We start from the raw sequence: 19543 nt of genomic DNA, 5'->3' as shown, positions 1-19543 counted from the left end.
GGAAAAGAGACAAACTGCAGCGCCCAGAACCCGAGGGATGCTCTGGCAAATGTAAGTGCATCTAAGAGGTGCAAGATGTTTTGTTGTAAGCCAGAAAGAAACACAGAACATATACTAAGCTGGACAGTGACCTAAAATACTAGCCTTTTTTAATTGATTAGGAAAAACTGCATATAATAGACAACTGCAATTTATAAACTAGGAAAATACATTTCGGGTTTTAGACATTCAGATGGCTGAAGCACACATAAGCCTTAAAATACAAACACTAAAAAACAAGGCTGCATCTGACTGATTCAGAAAAAAAACATGCTTCTAGCATAGCTGTAGTTTTAACTTCAGTGACAGAATACGTGTAAGTTTTCTTAAAATTAATAAAGAGGAGGTTTAAGAGACATATCTGTGTAAATTTGTTCCTCTTACTGAAAAAGGCATCTGCAAACACACAGAGCTGCCCTGAGTGCTTTGGCTGGTTCCTTTACCTGGTTCTATTGGAAACAGTTTGACTTCTAAGTCCCAGAATAGTGGAAAATGAAAGGGGGTGAATAGGTTTGCAGACTAAAATAATCCCTTAAAATTCAGGTATAAGGGAGATGAAGTTTGTGACAGTTAAAAGGTAATTTAGAAGCACTAAGACAACATGAACATAACGGATAACATCGGTGCAGAAAGGCTGTGAGGAGGAGATCTGAGAGCAATAGAGATTCCAGCTCGTGCCTGAGGATGCAGCCACCAACATAGTGCCTGTACTGGAGGGCACCTGGTGTAGAGGGTATGTTACCTTGAATTAATTTCTGCCCCAGCATTGAGAAGAATCTTGATGATGTTAACATAGCCACCAGATGCAGCAAGGCTTAACGGCGTATAGTCAGACACATTCCTATGTTCTTTATTTGCTCCTCGGGCCAACAGCAAATCAACAACCTGAAAAGACAGCAGGCTTATTAAAAGACATATTGTGGCCTTTGCTATTATTCAGCAAGTGAAAGGGTGTTGCCACATGTTCAAACCCTCTAGTATGCTACCAGTTTCCATCATCGGCAGAAAAGATTCTGCAGGAAAACCTCCATCCTCTTTTGCTTTACTTGAACGTATGTGCTGTACACGCTTAGCAACTGATGAACACATCGGCTGAGCTGCGTGGGTTGTAGCAGTGCAGCACTTGTCTTCCAAGAAGATTATTTTACCTAATCAAAAATTCAAGGCTTTAAAGTGAAGCTCTTCCTGTGAATCCTGTGTTTGCAAACAAGGGGCCTATCCCACTCCCAAATAACACTGTTTGAGAAACTCTTTCAGAAACTCCCACAACTTTAATTCAAATGACACTTGAGCCAAGTTTGACCATCTGTATTACACGGTCTTTCCAGCAAAACACATGGTGAAAATCAGACTGACTGATGTTAACGGAACAAGCATGAGAAAGGTCTTCTCTCCTCCATCAGAAGCTGCTTAAGAGACATAAAGGGGGAAGAATTAAAACATTTCTGATCATGTACGGCACTTTACTGGGACTCACTTTACTACTAACTTAGGGTAGGTGATTTTCAAATAAGCCAGGAAAAAAAGGCTGCCTCACAAGTTGTAAAGCAAGAAATATAAGAGGTAGATTCTAGCTTAAGGGAAAAAAAAAAAAAGATATAAAGAGGGACAAAAAAGAGATAGCCAAGGGAGGAAAGAAAAAATTCCTTTTCCCCATGGAAGGAGATAAAGACTTAAATTAGCTACATCTATACAGGTTAGAAACCTTCCAAAAAAAAGGAAAACACTGTGCAAAAAACCCAATTCAAATCTATTGAAAACAAGCATGTCTGTACCTCTTGGCGTCCACCAGAGCATGCCAAGGAGAGCGGAGTATCCTTTGTGCGCTCAGACTGTGCTTCTATATCCCCTCCTTTGTCTAGAAGAATTTCCACTACACCAACATGTCCAGCAGTTGCAGCCAAAATCAAAGGTGTAAAACCTAGTAACAAGTGATCATGTTAAAAGCAACCTTGAGAATCAAAACAGTATTATTAAGGAGCAGAAATGTACAAAAGGGTTAATTCTGTTGGTCAGACATCTCTTCCTTGGACTGGGTGGCCTACACTTTCCTGGTGTTGGTCACCATCTCAGACCCTTTCCCAGCCCCCTTCTGACTCGGACCCATCTAGACTCTAACCACAGCCAGACATAATTAAAGGCTCTCCAAACGACATCTAAACAGTGCTTGCACTGGCCAGTTTGGATTAAGATCTGACCCACTCATCTCTTTAAGGAAGTCACAGCTTTCAACTTAATTCCTATTCAACAAAGCTCCAACAAGCGAAGGGGTTGTTGACTTCCAGTGGTCACTGTGAGTGCCCGGGAGTGCGGTGTGGTGGCTTTCTTCTCTCAGCTCTAAAAGGTCTGAGGCTTTGCTGAACTCTGTTATTGGGGACAACAGGATGCACAACCCAGCAACTGTTCCCCGTTGTCAGCCATGATTTAGTGTTTACCCTCACGAGCTGCTCTATCTAGTATGCTAAGGTCTTTCGTGGTGGGTGAATCGTAAGGACCAAAGTGCTTCATGTTTTGCAAATCTGCCTAAGACACCACTCAGACACACTTTCTTTCAAAAATACAGCTAGAAAGGCATATAATGCCACTGGCTTCATACAGCCAATAGTTCTATGTCAAATGCAAGAATGCAATTCTACATTTTTGCAAACTTTGGTCATTTTCCGAAGCAAGGAATCCCAAATCTTGATTTGAAATTTGCTGTTTCAAGCTGCAGATCAGACTGTTGTAGCGTTTTAGCTTACCCTTCTTGTCTCTGTGTTCGATATTGGCACCACGAGCTATCAGTACAGACACAAGTTCTTCGTGACCTCCCGCACACGCAAGGGTCAGAGCAGTGTCATGATTACTCTCAGTCTTCATGGTTGGGAAGAAAAAGAAGCAGATATTCAGAAATTAACAATACTTTAAGAGAACTTTACTATTTTTAAAATAGCGCTAGATTATTTAGATTATTTTTTTCCCCTTTCAGAACTTATCAGAAGGAAATTCAGCCAAAAGCAATGGCAATTACTCACATGTGCATCGATGTCAACGGAAGGATACATGGGGAGCACCGACTGCGAGGGCACGCTGCTTGATGCCTGCGAACAAGGCTCTGGCGTCGGGGACTCGGTAGCGTGCGAGGAGCTGGCGGAGCCACTGGGCACTCTGCTATTCACAGCTGAAAAGCAGCACTGTGTTACTGATCCGCTCTTAGGAATGCCAGGTTTTATATGAAAAGTATTTAGTGCTGTGAAGCTGCACCGGGCTAATATCAAAACCGTAAGGGGAGGAAACAAATTAAGTGTTCATAAAAACAAAGGAGCAGGTGTCTTGCACAAAGAAGCTTTCCAGCTGTTAAACAGTGTAAGCATCGTCTCCAAACTGTGTTAAGTTAGAAAATAATTTTATGAATTAGTCTGTATGCATTATGTACAAATTATGAAGATTATTAGTTATCCTTTTCAAATTGTAACCTCCCCTGTTAGAGTTTAATCATATGCTCAGTCTAAGCAGGCAAATGATTTCTCCCTAAATCAGAAACCTAAGGGTCAGAAAAAGTCCGGATTTCAAGTTTTTCACGTAAAGGTTAGTGCACACCTAGTCTCCAGAAAAGGTTTTCAGAGCAAGATGACTGACAGCAACATACAGGGTTAATCATGTCTCTGAGTCAAAACAATCTGGGAAGGGTGGAAGAGAAACAGAGAGGAGGGGGCAGTCCACAAAAATAAAGCTGGAAACTGTCTGCGCCCCCTAAAATTTATTCTGATTGATCCACAGCCCATAACAGATTTCATCCTGAAGGTTCAGCACAGCTCAGGGACACAATGAATGTAACTTCATCATCTTTTTTTTTTTTTTTTAAATAGCAATTTAAAAAAAATATTTGCTAATTGAGAATCAGATTTTATTCATCTAGTTCTAAATGAAGTTTTACCAGAACAATGAGAAAAATATCCCTGCACACACACACCACGGGGCCAAGCCCTCTGCCTGCCTCTGTAACCAAAGGAGAGCCCAAGGGGAGCCCGACGGAGTCGAAGGCTCATTCGAAGGCTGACTTGGCAGGAAGGTCTGACAGGGCAGGCACCAGCTACGAGAGAACTTTAGCTACAGCGATCTGTGCGATGGGGCAGCTGGACTTGAAAAGTACCGTCCCTGTTGGACTGCCAGGATTCTGTGCTGTGTCGCCTCATTAGACAGAAAGCCTGCTTAGCTTTAACACTTCCGAAACACACGGTATTTTGTAGTACTCCTGGAACAAGTAACTGCTAGAAAACAACTGCAAGTAAGAAGTAAGTAGCAGCATTTTGCTTTTGTCCAAGTGTTCTGAGCAATTGGTGAAGATAAGGGACGAACTCCAACCTGCATACAACTTAAACAGAAATTTTTTACAAACCTTTCCCAGCTGAAGCTTTCCGATTCCATTGACAAAGTACATAGCAGCAGTTACACACAGGAAAACAGCGCAGATGGAAGAGTCTTAGAAGAATCCTCAACGTGACCACCACCACCACTAACTCAGCCTACAGGACTGCACACGTGGGACAAAGGAAACAGACTAGAGCAGGTTTTGATGGGTCACTGCAGTTGGGTTCCAGAAGTACGGAGAGGGGTTGTCACTGAAATTTTGGGAGGTGAAAGTTTTCAATTGTACTGTTTAAAATATTCTCCCTAGCACAGAGTCAAAACCCAGCATTAACACCTGGTTACCACATTTAAGCAACCAAGGACTGTATTGGAATTCTGAGCTGACTTTTGCTTCACGTTACAACCTTCACGAGCACACCAGGTCTGTATTAAAAGTTTCAAATACAAAAGCTCCCACGCTTCATCTGCTCACTATGGGTTACCACTTATAGCAGCAGATGAGCATTAATTAATGCAACACAATTGTTTTCTTGCTTAATACACTGAAGTGCAAGATAGTAATTGGATTTCAAAAGATTACTCATTCCAAAATACAAGACGCCAAATCACCCTGTTAAGGACTTAAATCAGATGGGTCCTTCCTCATGTAAGACACTGGCTCAATGCTGTCAGATCTTGCAGCTATAGATACATGTTAAAAAACCCTACAACATGTGCATGCACTGTGCATATAAAACAAGGGTGTACAGAGGGACTTCACTTGAATCAGTTTAAGGATCTTTAAAGTAATATATTCCGTTTTGCCGCTACAGGTTCCACAAATTCTCTACATTTCACAATCATGACTGAAAATGTCCAAGTATTTCTTGCATACTTTAGATTTTCATCATGTGTTTGAAACATGAGTATGCACTCAGCACTTCACATGCATAATAACGTCAAACGTGGTAAGAGCACACCAATGGCAGCAGAAATGCAGATAAATCCTGTGCTGATACTCCAAACTCTTGTTTAAAATAAAATGTAACAACAAATAATCCTACAATGCCCCCTGGTTAATCATCCCATCTATAACTACTGAGTTTACAAAACTGCAGAGTTTTTTAAAGTGCAATTTTCTGTTTCCTTAGTGAGGCTGGCAAGCTGGCCCAATGGAGCATCAACACGCTCTGAGAAGCAAAACATGTCCGAGAACTTCCACCTCCAGTCTCATGGGGCTGATTTAGCTCAGCCCAGATTACACAACATAAAAGTTTTTAAACTCAAAGACGACCTTGCAACAACAGTTCCAAATCCCTTCACACACGTGTGTATGAAATTTGAGTTAACCCCTATTTCTGGATTAGCAACTTCAGTCACGGGAGGAAGGACAGCTACTGCTCCTGCGAGCCCAGTCCAGAGACGTGACGTTGCCCTGCTGATGGGACACACGGGAAAGAGCCTCTGCTCTGCCTCCTGCTTCCAGAAGAAGCCTGGCCATGCCCTCAGGGACGGCTTCATCCGTCTGGCATCTGACCCAGGGAAGAGGAGGATGTCTTGCCTACCCCTAGTCTTCAGCAGGTCATACCCACAGCACCAGTTCACGTGGATTGTCCCCAAGGATCGGTGCACCACGCCCACTCCAGACTTTGGTCTCAATCACGGGCAATAACACAGGAAGGACTCGGCAGCATCGGCACTGCCCACACTCCAGAGGAAAAGTTCACTGGGGGAGGCTAAACCAACCATGGGGGATGATAACCTTCAGCATCTCTACATGAAAAATGTGCTGCTTTCATCCTCTGGGATGACAAGGTGGAAAACTTTCCAACATGCAGATTGCTTCCTACTGAACAGGCCTTTTGGTCTTTTTACCAGAAAGGATACCTGTAACACAGCCAGCCAGGTATTGTTTAAAAACCAAACTAAAAAATAAAATAAATTTTTCACAATGTGTACCTCAGATCTTTATAAAATACCTATTTTGTGATGTAGGTTTTGTATATTTCCATAGATTTCAATACTCAAAAGACTTGTATTAAAAAAAAAAAAATCCATGACAAAATCTGGGTTCCCCACATTTGAAGGAGGGCTTGCAAATTTCCCCAGGGACTTTCTTTGAATTGTTGTGAAGCTGAAGACATCTCCAAAGGCATGGATGACTGTATTCCAGAGTTATGAAAAAATATCACAGGATACAGGAGTAAAACAAAATGAAGAAAGAACTTGGTATTTTTTCCAAGTACAACTCTGGAGGCATAGGTAGAACCTCGAGCAAGCAGCTCTGGATGAGATCATAGTTTCCTGTGAAACTGCATCGACCTCTAATTGCCATGCCATGGGCCTGGATGTTGCATTTCAGTTCCCCTTTCCTCAGAGGAAGTGGGATTTTCAGGACAAAGAAAACAATCCTTTTTTCATGATCAAGCAGTTTGTCACCCTGTCCACGCAGCCTCTCAGTAACGTGTTGCTGCACAGAAGCTTTTGCACGCTGGTAACTACAATCGTTCTATGAGTCACCATTTCTCACTCCAGATTATCCTCGTAACTGGTTTTACTCCAAACAGCAATCCTAAATAGAGTAACTCAGATGTCACCTTCCAGATAATTACCTTAAAATATCACAGTTCTGTATAATCAACTATAATCAGAATTTCAGACTGAAATATCAATAAATTTTCTCAAAACACAGGAGGAGAGTCAGACAGAAGCACACAGAGATGCCACCTGCTGACTAAAAAAACCATGTGAGCAGAACAAACAGGAGCAAAGATATTCCAGCTAGAGACAAAACCTAGCAACAAAGAAAAAGTTTGTCATCTTGAATACCCTAAAACCAGCAAAAAAGGCTCAATTCACATACTGTGAACAAAGAAATCTACTACAGTAAATGTCTATGAAGTGAAATGAAATTCCAACTATGTAATATAAGACGCTTCAAGATTCAAATCAAACGTGTACTGGGTACCAAAAATTATATCCAAAATGTCCTCTTCTATTGGAAGATCCAATCCAAAACAACTTACTGCTTCCTCACTCTAAGCTGCACAATGTCTATATCTCCTTCGTAAACCCAGTTAGAATTTTGACTGTAACAAGTCACACCTCCAAAGATGGGATTAGTTGAAAGACATTTGCTTCAGCACGTCTAAACGAACTCCACTACAACCAAAACATTCTGGAGTGGAAAGAGCTGCTTCGGTTTTAGATTTTACCTGACTTTCCAAAGGTTACCTGGTTACTTCAGCGCAGCTTTAGGCACGAAGGGATGCAGGTACACATCCAGCAGGGACTGACTGGCAGCCAGCACTTCACACCTTGACATCTGCCACCTCCCCAGCCAGCAGCCAACAAAGCATGCCAGCAGGCTGGCAAGAGAAGTATTCCATTTACGCACGTTGTCACCATTAAGTAAGTAAGCAAATTAAAGATTTGAGGCTTTGTAGAAATGCAACTTCTCCCTCACAACTTGTCTCAGTCGAGGCTTTGAAAAACGTGCCTCTTGCATCCTCACTGGTAAGAGCAACAGTAAAAGGTATTTCGGCACAGAGGGAAAAAAGCTCATCTAACATTTCTCTGTTCTTCAGAAGGAGACCATCAGCAGGAAGGCAAATGTTTATACATCCTCTAAACCAAGAGTCACCCACTACCACACTGCAGCTCCACCAGGGGGACGGTGAGCAAGGGAGACCCTTTGCTGGCACCTGCCAGGGTGAGAGGACTTCGAGACAGACGTCCCATGCACCGGGCACCAGCCCCTTAATTGTATTGGGCATCTGCAGCATGTATGTACAAATCAGTTCTCATAACAGCTTCTGTTGCTCAAACTGTCTCTGCAAAATGCAGAACTGATGGGTAAGTCTGTGGAAAAAGGTCAAGTGTGTTTTAAATACGGAACAAAGTCTGGAGTACGAGTAGGTAGATTTTCAGTTTGGTTTTAAATGTACAGAAATTTGAAATATAGAAAGATTCTAATTTACACAGGCGTCACTTTTTGGCAATCTGGATTTATAAAGTGAGCAAAACATCTATATTTCTTCCTACATTTTTTTTGGAGGAGAAAAGCAAAAAAAACTTAGAATATATTTTCTTCTGAAATTCTTAGGAAAGCAACATCAATGTATTTTTGCAGGAGCCTCTGGAATTGGACAGCTGAAGTTCCCTTGAGTTATGTTTCCGTAAATGCAGTTTCTAATAATTGTAGAAGAACATGCTACTTGTATCAACTCTTGAAATGAGCAAATCTCATTTCTTAGCAAAAAATGTCTTAGCAAAGCCAGTAAATGGTTTCAAGAAAATGAACCAATGCGTAGTCAAGGTTTCTGCAATCATTTTTAAGATGCAATTTTTCTGGTTGGTTGCAGCCTTTTTTCCAACAGCACAGTTCTCGCGCTCAGCTGACTGCAGCATGTTTTCATTTTGGGAGCACTGAATATTTTGGATGTAATACATGCAGCCGCTAACCAGGGAAGGTGTATACTCCTCAGTCTTCTGCTAGATACGTTAAATTGTCAGGAACTACTCCAAAGATTAAGCCCTTGTTGATTACGTTTTGCAGTAACCGTTCCGACTTAACTTCCCTCCTCACACACTCCAGTACCAAATCTCAGGTAATACAAATCAAGAGTAATCCAACTGCGTTTTTGTTTCATTGTTGGCTGAATACTCTGAAGAGCACCGCAGAGATGGAGGGAGGCATGCTGTGCCAGAAAAGGGGGAACCCAAAACTGATTCTCTACGAATGAGAGGATTTCTTTGAATTACACCCAACAGCTGCCGGGAGCTGGTACAACACACCGCGCTACTCCGCCAACTGTGGTTTCCACGGGAGGTTGCAAAGTTGCAGGAAGTCTCGACTTGCATGAGCTCAATGCAATTACCATTCTACAAGTTCACAGGAATGGCTGGCATAGGGTCTCACTGCACATTTCTACATCCTTGGGATGAACTGAAGAGGACAGGGCAGTGACTACGAGGCTGGGGGAAAGACAGGAAAATAAAGGCTGAGGGACAGACACGAGGTGCAAAGAAAAAGTTGAAAAACATCAAATTAAAAAAAAAGAAACTACAGACCAAACAACACCAGCTATATCCTACATACCTCCAGCGGCAAACATCAGTCCTAGTCAAACCCAAGACATAAGGTCAACCGAAACAATTCCTCTTGTTCCCCAAGGGGACTCACACAACCCAACATGTGGGAACATCCACTCCTCTTCACACCGTTACCAACAAGTGGGAGGAGGCTGAGATTTCTGCTTCGCATCCAGGTAGCAGGTCACAGTTTTGACACACGTTACATCTACCAAGCAGATATTCCTGTACAACAACCGGGGTTTAGAGGGGGTTCTGAAAATACAAGCCATTACAGACCTGAGCGGTTGTGTGCAGACTCCAGGTTGTGTTTGAACCACAGCAACACCTTGAGCAGCAAGGTCCATGCAAATGACAATAGTTGGGCTTTTCCTAGAGATGGCTACTACACTGAAGAAAGTCACTGAGGCACAGAAAATTCTACAGAAGATATCAAACTGTCACGCTTTCAAGGTTTCCTGATGGGCACTACTAAACGACTCGCTATAAGGCCTTTTAAAGAAGCACAGAGAAAGATGAGGCCAAAGGGGCTAAAACAGGTCTCCAGTACAGGAAGTTTTGCATTTTGGAAAAAAGATATTTAAAAGCCTCATGTTAGAATGGGAAGTCACTGTTAGGATTAATAGCACTAATCAGGAACTTTATTCTTAAGCAAGTATTCCCAAACTGGAAAGCCCCAAGATGTTTTTGGAGGGAAGGAGAAAGAGGGAAACTGAGCACACAAATCAATGCAAAAATAGGTATATTTCTTAACCCACCTGCTATTAGGTCATCAAGAGTGTCGGTAAGCGTCTGTGCTGGAGTGGCAACCATTAATCCGTCTGGTTCTTGAACTAAGAGCCCCTGCCCAGCAATTTGCTGCTGCTGTCCTACATTCTGCTGATTCCCTAATGCTTTCTGAAGTTCAAGAGACTCTGTCCCATTATAACCTAAATTACCAGAAAAATTACATTGCGGTGCTGGCAAAGGCTGGATAGGGACAAACTCTATTTGTTCAGCGGGTGGTGGAGACTGTTGTTGCTCGTCATCTTTAGACAAGATTGTGTCAACCTGAGGTAACCCTGCAAAGTTATCCTCTGGCAGACCCTTATCAGCTTCCACTTCTGGGAAGACCCCTGTAAGTGGGCACTGTTGCTGCAGGGGAAGTGCTGTGTCTGTCTGACCTTTGGTCTCCAAATATTCTTTGGTAAACTGCTGTTGGGTTTTCATCTGCAACTGCCTTTCCACCTTCTGCAGCTCCTTCAATATTTTCTTCTTCTTCTGTACTTGTTCTTCTCTGTTCTTTTTAAGTTCTTCAATCTTATCCTTATTTAAAGGTTCACCTTGAATTAATTCCAATGATTTAAGTTGTGCTTTTTCAATAGCACTAATTCTCTGTCCAAGTTCATTCAGCTTGCCTTCAGTCTCTTCTACTATGCATTCCAAAGGCTGGTATGGGTGAAAAGGTGGCAGTAGGTCCTTATCTGCTACCTGCAGGGAACTTGACTTCTGCTTGGATGCACCTAAGCACATGAAAAATGTTTGAAAAAATGCCATGCTGAAGACACCCCAAACCTCCCCTCTCACCCACCAAAAAAACAAAAAAGGTAAAAAATAAAAATAATAATAAAAAAATCTTTACAACTAACACTGCACATCTGTCAAACCACAGAAAGGTAAACCCTACACTCCACGTTAAGAAAGGACAAAGCACATGTTGGATTTTCAATATTGATCCTAATATCCCTTTGAACACAGCAATTTTCATCTTAAGGAATAAGGGACCTTCACGGTTTCTGACATACGTGACGGTGCATCTGGGAATTGAAATCAGCAAGACAAGCAAAGCAATTTAAATAATTTACTGAGTTCCCAGAGCTGTTCTGGTATGCAGAGAAATTAAACTGTTTTCCAGAGGCTAACTTCCAACAGCAAGGTTACAAGCAAAAGCAGCCTATATTTGAGAGAAGACTAACTCTGCAGCAAGGACAGTATTTTGATCTAGTGTTTCTCCAACCAGCATTCCACCTTTACATGACAAACAGAATCCTGCCAGTGCAGCCTTAACATATAGAAATTTCTTCGGAAGCTTTAGCAACTTGTTCTGAGACAAAATTAACAGCTTGATTAATTAACAGCCGCCCACTCTCCAGTAACAAATTAACAGCTCTGCTCACTGTTAAGAGTTAAAAACCCCCAACACTCTTCGACATGGATCTAGCAAGGAACATGAAGCCAGGGCAGCGCTGCTCCAAGCGCTCACTGCCTTCCCAACCCAAGGCTGCTCTCCTGAAAGTCACATCTGTGAAACCTCCGGTCAGATCGTACCTACAGGAATCTATGAAGTGCTGAAATACCCATTACGAATTCAGTGTTAAGAAACTAATTAAAAGCATTGAAGGTTTTAAAATGATCAAATAATGTTCTGCACTGACACTCCTTTCCTATATGCAAACAGTGATATACATAGCTTGGAAAAAAAGCTGCTCGAATATTTACAAAGCAGACTTGCACAATTAACCATTAAAAGGAGAATTCAAACTATGTACAGTTTGAGCCATGGCTTAATAAAGATATCTAAACATCACACAGTTAAGTGAAAACCTGGATGCAAGAACTAAGTCCCAGATCAGTCCCTCGCTCGGGAAGGATTAAGCTTCCTAACACCGATTTATTTCTCTCTCAGCCCTCCACCAAAATACCAATTCACAAGCGACATCACTTTACATTGCTGTCAAAACTGAAATCATACACACCTCATTCTGAAATAAATCTTTTTTTTTTTTTGGAGGAACTAATTGAGAAAGCAAACGAACATGAGAACGTTCTTTTAAAAGCGTATTTTCTGTTATAAAGAGAAAGAACAAATACTAAACCAGAACTGGACCAACTCTGTGTGGAATACCTTCACCAGACTCTCTGAAGTGAAAGCAAACTGTATTTTAATTTAAGGGAAACGTGAGGAAAACAGCCCAGCATCCCACAAACCCTGCAGACACCCTCCAGTAAGCTCTTTCCCCAGCTCAGCACTTTCCACAGCTGCCTTGCGCAGGTCTGCAGTTCCAGCTCAACACCTACTCCAACCACGAGAGTTTCTCAGAAGACTCTGACCCCAGTTTAGCCATCGCTTGTTTTGTGCTGGCTGGTGGATGTTCAGCTCACACCTGCGATAAGCTGCTGGCTATTTGGTTTTGTAGTTTACAGAGTTATCCTTTCATTTTAAAAACCTTGACTTGTAAGTTTTGCAGACCACTCTTGAAAAATAAATTTGCACTAGCCAAAAAAATCTCTGAATGCTTGCCCATATCTTTTGAAACTAAGGTGCTCCACTGCTGAAGTACCAGAAACACTGGAGTGACCCAACTGCAAATCCTCTTTAAGACACGACAATGATGAGACCCTTTGCAGCGCTGTGTTTAAGCTTGCTCCTAAGGCTGCCAGATCCATCACTTCCATCGAAACACATCGCAATCCCACAGCCTGGCAGCTCCGGGCAGCTTCCATCACACCAGGAGAACAAAAAGCTGTGGTTCAAACAGCCCCCCAATAACAAAGTACTAAAGTCATCCCCCTCAAATCCCATGTGAGGAGAAAACAAGCCTGCCCCAGGAATGCTTCTACCAGCACAAGAGACAGGTTTGGAGAGCAGCCTCGTACCCAGAGCCGGCCGGGGCAGAGGAGCTGAAGCTGGTCTCACCAGGGGCAGTGGCTCAGAGCAGGGATTGTCACAAGAAGTTGGGGCAGCTTCTGAAGACAAACAGCAAATGAAGAGCTGAGCTCTCAAGTTCCAGAAGAGGTGCAGAGATTTACTAATCAGTTTCTAATTAGTTAGCAGGGCTACTTTGCAGGTTCCAGATCACCCTCTCCACACAAGAAAAGAATTGCAACCTGTAATCTTGGGGACAGCAAAAGAGGGCAAGGGGTAGGAAAAAGATCTGCTAAACCTGATGTGCCCACCTCAACAGCCAGTTCAAACCAGAAGTGGAGAAGATGCTGTTGGTAGCTTTGAATATGTAAACGTTGTAATATAATATCATCAATTTCTTATTTTATACAAATATCTTCTATGTTGCAATACCCTGCAAAATACCATGCCTATTCTAGTACATAATTATGAAAGAGACACTGTTTTACACTTTCATTTTTGAAATATGTAAATGCAGTAAGACTTGCAGGGAGGACACTGTTACCAGGTTTTAATGCCTTCTGGCTGCAAGTAACTTTGAAAGGACCTAGACATCATGAGCAAGTAACTTTTGTATTTATAGTCCTCAGGTAACTCTCATAAGCAATTCAACTCTTCTAATGTAAATTTGCTCAAAAACGCATTCATTCTTCACAGGGTTGCTCCCTACAGACAAGCCTGGTACCGTACTTCATCCTGCACATTCTCAAGGAACTGGCTCTTCTTGCCCTGACTTCTACTCCCTAGGATGTCTTCTCCCACAGAACAAGTAATTTATACATCCTTTCACCATGAACAGAGCAGCACAGGTGAGATGCTATTGGTCCTAAAAAAACCTGTCTAAAACTAACTTAGTGACTCCAAGGACACTGTTATTAGAGGTACCATCTACATTTGCTACCGCCCGAACAACAGCCTCGTACCCCACAACAGCAGCACAGCAGGTACCTGCGCTGCCCTCTGCAAGTGTGAGGCCTGAGAGGTTTACTCCAAGGAAGTGTCTGAAAAACACGAAGCAGGTGAGCAATTTGCTTACCAAGTCTAGTTCAGATCTTGCGCTGAAAGCACTAATTGATTAAGGATAGGCAGACATTTGTTGTACTCTAGAGCACGCAATGGGAGCTTAAGGTAAATTATTATTTTATTTGTAAGGTCTTTTCAGAAAACTAAAAAGACCAGAATTTTGTTTTTACAATCCATTAAACTCTTCAGGAAGTTTCTGTCAACACAACTTGCATTTTGGCTTAGCAGTTTTCATCTTGGGTACCACCTGAAACAGTCATTTTATACTTTGCTTTTTATTAGATGAAACTTGGGGACTTGCTGACAGCCCCTTCATTTCTAGAGTTGTTAAAAAAAAAAAAAAGGATCCAAATCCAAACAGTTTCAAACAATTTTTCCAGCATAAAAACCCCCCAAAACTGACAGCAAAAAAAGTCAACTGTGTGACACACATTTGTAGATTCAAATACATCTTCTCTGCTGGAACCAATACCTAGGATGTAAATCTGTATCAATCCCCATGTGACCCTGGTTAGGTTATATTACCTACAACTCAAACAAAAAACAAAAAACCCCACAACAACCAACTAAAAATCCAGACTCAGCCTGTACCTCACTTCACAAAAGGTCACAAAAGGAAGCAGAAATACTAAGATCTCTGTGCTTTGTTAACAGAGCTGTTTGTCCACTGTTTGGATACTTTTGTTTATTTCCTTTTTTTTAAAACCTGATTTTGCCCATAAGTCAAGAGTTAGAATTGCAGTTTGCAATTAAAATTCACCAGCCTCATCAGTAGGAACAAAATGCCCTCAATATTCAATTTTCATGAAAATTCTGTGTTTAACTGTAATTCATACCAGTAAGAAATTCAGGTTTAAGAACCTTAGGAAACAGTCAATCCACATACACACAAATGCAAAGTGAAATAGAATTTGGCTAGCTGGGCAACAAAAGCTATAGCCCGCTTTTCCCAAGTATATTCACCTGCTGCATCACACATAACTTTATTCTTCTTTGTAAAGAAGAACAGGACGATTTGTGGAGGTTTGTGATCAGATGAGTCTGTGTTTTCACATCTTTTTGCCAATCTTTTCTCATCCCTGCAGCTACTCCTATGAAAAACGTGGGGGGGATAGCACAACAATATCTAGCAGGCAAGGATTGCACGGCTGAGATCAAGCCATTTTTTGCCATTCAAAAATCTGAGTTACTCTCCAATCTCAGCCTTCTTCCCAAGTTTCCTCTGGTGGCTTGACAGTATCTAACTGGGAAATTACTAAGATGTAATTAAATCAGTTGATGGCAAGCAGGTGACTGAAGCTTCAAAGGAGCAGAATTTCACAAATCACCGCAAACAGATTTTTACATGCTTGTGCTCTCGAGGACCTACACACGTGTCTTGGTTTTGAATCATCTGCTTGCACTGCTGAAGATTTGTAAAAAGAGTAACAAGTCTTTAAAATCTGCTGAGAGAGTATCAGCAACGTTTGAGAGCCACGAGGCATGGACTGTGATGTTTCACTTGCGACCTCATCCCAGATAACCAGGTCAGCTGCTGATCCAGGTAGAAAACGTGAAGGAAACGGCAAGAGTCAATCAGAAGATGTCAAAGCACGTGAAATAATGACGAGGCAGGTGGAGCGTGCAGCAGAGGAGTGTGGAAGGAGTCAGGATGGAAAAGCAAGAACCTCTGCTTACTTTGTAATGCCTTCACCTCAATGAGAACAACATAATCCTTCCAGTTTTGCTGTTACCCTGATCCCTGTTTCAATTAAAGCACACGTTTTATGAGATCTTTGCCAGTACATAACTCAGTATTAGGCATAAAAGTCAGATACCGGAGTAAAAAAAAAAAAAAATTAATTGCATTTGTAGCTATTGATATTCTTCTTTTTCTAAGCCTGTTAGATTTAGCACAGGGACACAGGGGACACCGTATATTGAAGGTCGAACTTGAAAAGCTTACAGATTCCAAAAATCACGCTCAACTTGAACGATTGACCTTTAAAGCAACTTGGGTCTCCTTCCCAGGGATCACAGGCAGATGTAAGCAGCTTTCACATGAATAACTTAAGACTATCAGGTCTTGTGGAATTTAAAAAACGATGCACCCCAAGTGAGAAACGTTGCAAGGTACTGCTCGCTTAAAAACAACAGCAGAAAAGTCTGATTACAGCATGTTGATAGGTTTTAAGCACTCAGTTAAGGCCAACTAGTTCATCTCTAAACACAATTTCAGATTAGCTAGGAAGTAAAACAAATCTGGAGAAAAACTGAAAAAAATAACTGATTCCTCAGCCTCCAAATATACACGACTTCAAATTTTGACATATTTAAAAACACCTTACACCGTTCAAATATTTTGACTAAAACCAATCTTGCTGCTTTCCACAGACTCTCTGAGCACCTCCTCATTGCCCAAGCTTGCTGCTTCTCAGCACTGTTCTAAGAACACACCGTGGGTTCCCGTCGCTGCGCTCACCTGGCGGGCTCTGCCAAAGCCTAAGGCAGAATCACACGCACCACCGGGAGCGTCAGGTGCCCCTCTTCCTAAATATTAGCTTGCTTTTCCAAACTAGAGCAGATTATCATGTGCAACACTATCACACTGGCAGATTTCCTGAAGAAATCCAACAACACTGCTTTGGACCATTCCACGTGCTGGGCACGGCGATGCCCTCACCTTGAGGAACCAGGATGGGGGCCCTTGGAGCTGCAGCACAGCCACCGCGCTTTACCCCCAACAGTGCAAAGCAAGAGAGAGCCTCCAGCATTGTTTTTTCTAGCCAAAAGTCTCTCCGTGTTGAGCTGCTGCATCACAGTCACTGCTGAGCAACCTGACCACGCTCAACCAAGGGCGGCAGCAAGCACTGAACACCCAGGAGGGGATCTCCTGCCTCTCCCCAGGAAAGCACTGAGCTGAACCGGCCTGGGATTTCACTTTTACATGGACATTGCGACATGCTAATGTCATGTACTGAAAACAGTCCTTCCCAAGCACCTAAGATTTGAGGTCTGTTCAGCCCTGTGAACTAATTCTGCTTATTTCCCCTGATTTTTCTCCAGCTATCTAGGATGTTACACATTTGCCTATCGCCTTCACCTGCTAAACATAATATTAAAATCCTTTGCCAAAATAATTACTCAAATGGCTATTACTGCATATGCCTTCTTATTTTACTGAAGAATAATGATGTAATTCAAAATTAGACCATAAACTCCTTTTTAAAAATCTCACACTGTGTTTGAATCGCTACAATAACATACAAGTGTATTCCAGTTTCACACTTGACTTGCCAAGAGCTCTTCAAGAAATGAGTTGCTACTATTGCATTTCTTGTAAAAGTAACACAGGCCCTCAAAACTCAGACTCTGTGGAAGTTACAAAGGCCAGGTGCTCCTCTCCTTTCCCTAAGTAGTCATGCAAAAAACTCAGGGGGCTACCTCTAACTGTGAAGGCAAGAAAGTTGTCTTTCCCAGGATAAACAATTTTGTTATGTAAGAACTTATGGGTGCTTTCCCCGTGCACCCATGGAAAAAAGGAACATGCCTTTATTGGCACCTCTTTTGCCCCTCATCTCCCAAGAAGTCCAGTGATGAAGGTCTGGTACATTGAAGCCACGTGCGTATAACAAAAGTTAAGAATGGAAGTTCAGCAAAGAACACTAACTCTATCACAGGTGAAGTAGCAAAGTGATATCACTACAATGATCACATGGCGTTTATCACAAAAATACCATTTTTCCCCTAAAGATCCGAGATGCACAAGAGCTTTGCATGGTGTTTACAGGAATGCTTCATCAGCCCAGCGACACATTCCGGGTTCCTGCATCTCCTGCGATGCACTATAAATCAGCTTTGCTCACACGCGTGAAGCGTATCCAGAAACACTGAGAACAACTAGATCCCTCTGTGCCAGTTCCAGCAACACCGTACTGCTAAAACCATGCCTAAAGCAGCAAGGTGTTGGGTTTTTTAATGAAAGCTATTTCTTAAACTAGTCAACTGTATGCTTTTCATGATTTGATTAAATAGCATGAGACCATGTGTATAACTTCAGTCTTCTGACTCAGTATCACCTAAACTCTCACTGATTCCTGTACATCACAAACTGTACTTTCAGAGCACCACCCCACTTTGCAATACTAATAGTTATTTAACTCTAAGGGCACACACACAGGTATATAGCTTTTTGCCATTTCATATGAAAAAGAAGTTGCATATTCTTTTCATCTGGTACTAATTTTTATGTAATCCAAAACAGCAAGTGCTGCACATCCCAGGAAAATGACACAATAACTGCATTTGAGAAGTCACACACATGGCATATATGCACGGAGAGAGTCACAGCTGCACACTTAATCGCCACTCGGCACACAATTGCTTCCCTCAGTTGTGCCTGTGAGCTTTGTTTGTCTGTTCATTTTAGGAAGCACTGAGCACTTCCAGAAGGAAGGAATTAAGTAAAGCTACCTAAGAGAGCTTTGGATACCCTAATATTTAATATCTCTGCCCAAAACTGTAAATCATTAGGAGCTGCAGCTTGTAACTTTTCCACTTGAAGATCTGCTTCTCTTTCTGAGCTGACTTAGCAGACATGAAGAATTTGTTACAGAATCCACAGCTGGAAACAAACTACTAAATTTGCCATTTAATGACTGCAAGAAGTTTTAACCAGTTAGTTCAACCATCTTCAAAGCAAAAGCCCTGATGTTAGGATCACTTACAAGAGTACTATTACTAATGCAAGAAAAGTTCTCCTGGAAGTACCTCTGCATTGGCATTTTAGAGTGTCAATACGTTTGCATTGCTAGCGTAGGAACAGAAGTTGATATATCGAGTTCATGGATAATAGTTACAGCTATTCTAGAGGACCAATGTACATTATTCAGAAGTTAACATCACACCTGATGTTTTTTATCAGTCTGCAGTACAGCAGTTACCACAATCATGTTCTTCCAAAAAAATATATAATAATAAGCATAATTCTAATAAATTAGAATAAGCATAATCAAATCAGAATAACCAGTGTAACTATACTGTAGAATACAAGAATATAAGCAAAAACTATGCACTATATAAAATACTTTGAAGTTATACTTAGAGGTGTTGAAGAACCGATGAGAGTGGACTATACTATGCATAAGCTCCTATAAAATTCTCCCCAGCCTACCAGTTTCCAAATTGCATCTATTCTCTGAGTGGCTACATACTAACCTTTCACCACTCCCAAGAGAGGTGGCGAGTTCTCTTGAGGGGTTCTGTCAGGTTCCTGGGGAGGTACAACCATAGCAAGTGTATGCACTGGTACACGGGGAACCTTAAAACAAAGCCACAGACACACAGTCAGATTAAGAAAACACTTTATGAATGGACCAGATCTTGAGGTGTTGATTCAAAGACATTTGTACAGCA

General features: G+C 41.8%; 1 protein-coding gene across 1 annotated transcript in view; it reads right to left on the bottom strand.

The window, feature by feature from the left end:
* LOC104279367 (ankyrin repeat and KH domain-containing protein 1) overlaps positions 1 to 19543 on the bottom strand; it is a gene marked incomplete at its 5' end in the record, with an annotated part of 59352 nt that overhangs the window by 20948 nt on the left and 18861 nt on the right. The window contains 8 exons of the mRNA XM_009876634.1: positions 1 to 14; positions 734 to 749; positions 782 to 924; positions 1815 to 1960; positions 2781 to 2892; positions 3054 to 3199; positions 10221 to 10964; positions 19346 to 19448. The exon at positions 1 to 14 is cut by the window's left edge and continues 208 nt beyond it. Coding sequence (XP_009874936.1) covers positions 1 to 14; positions 734 to 749; positions 782 to 924; positions 1815 to 1960; positions 2781 to 2892; positions 3054 to 3199; positions 10221 to 10964; positions 19346 to 19448 — 1424 coding nt within the window. The remainder of the gene's footprint in view (positions 15 to 733; positions 750 to 781; positions 925 to 1814; positions 1961 to 2780; positions 2893 to 3053; positions 3200 to 10220; positions 10965 to 19345; positions 19449 to 19543) is intronic.

Source organism: Apaloderma vittatum, unplaced genomic scaffold, assembly GCF_000703405.1.
Source record: "Apaloderma vittatum isolate BGI_N311 unplaced genomic scaffold, ASM70340v1 scaffold3769, whole genome shotgun sequence".
Classification (NCBI taxonomy): domain Eukaryota; kingdom Metazoa; phylum Chordata; class Aves; order Trogoniformes; family Trogonidae; genus Apaloderma; species Apaloderma vittatum.
This window is presented reverse-complemented; position numbering and strand designations above follow the sequence as displayed.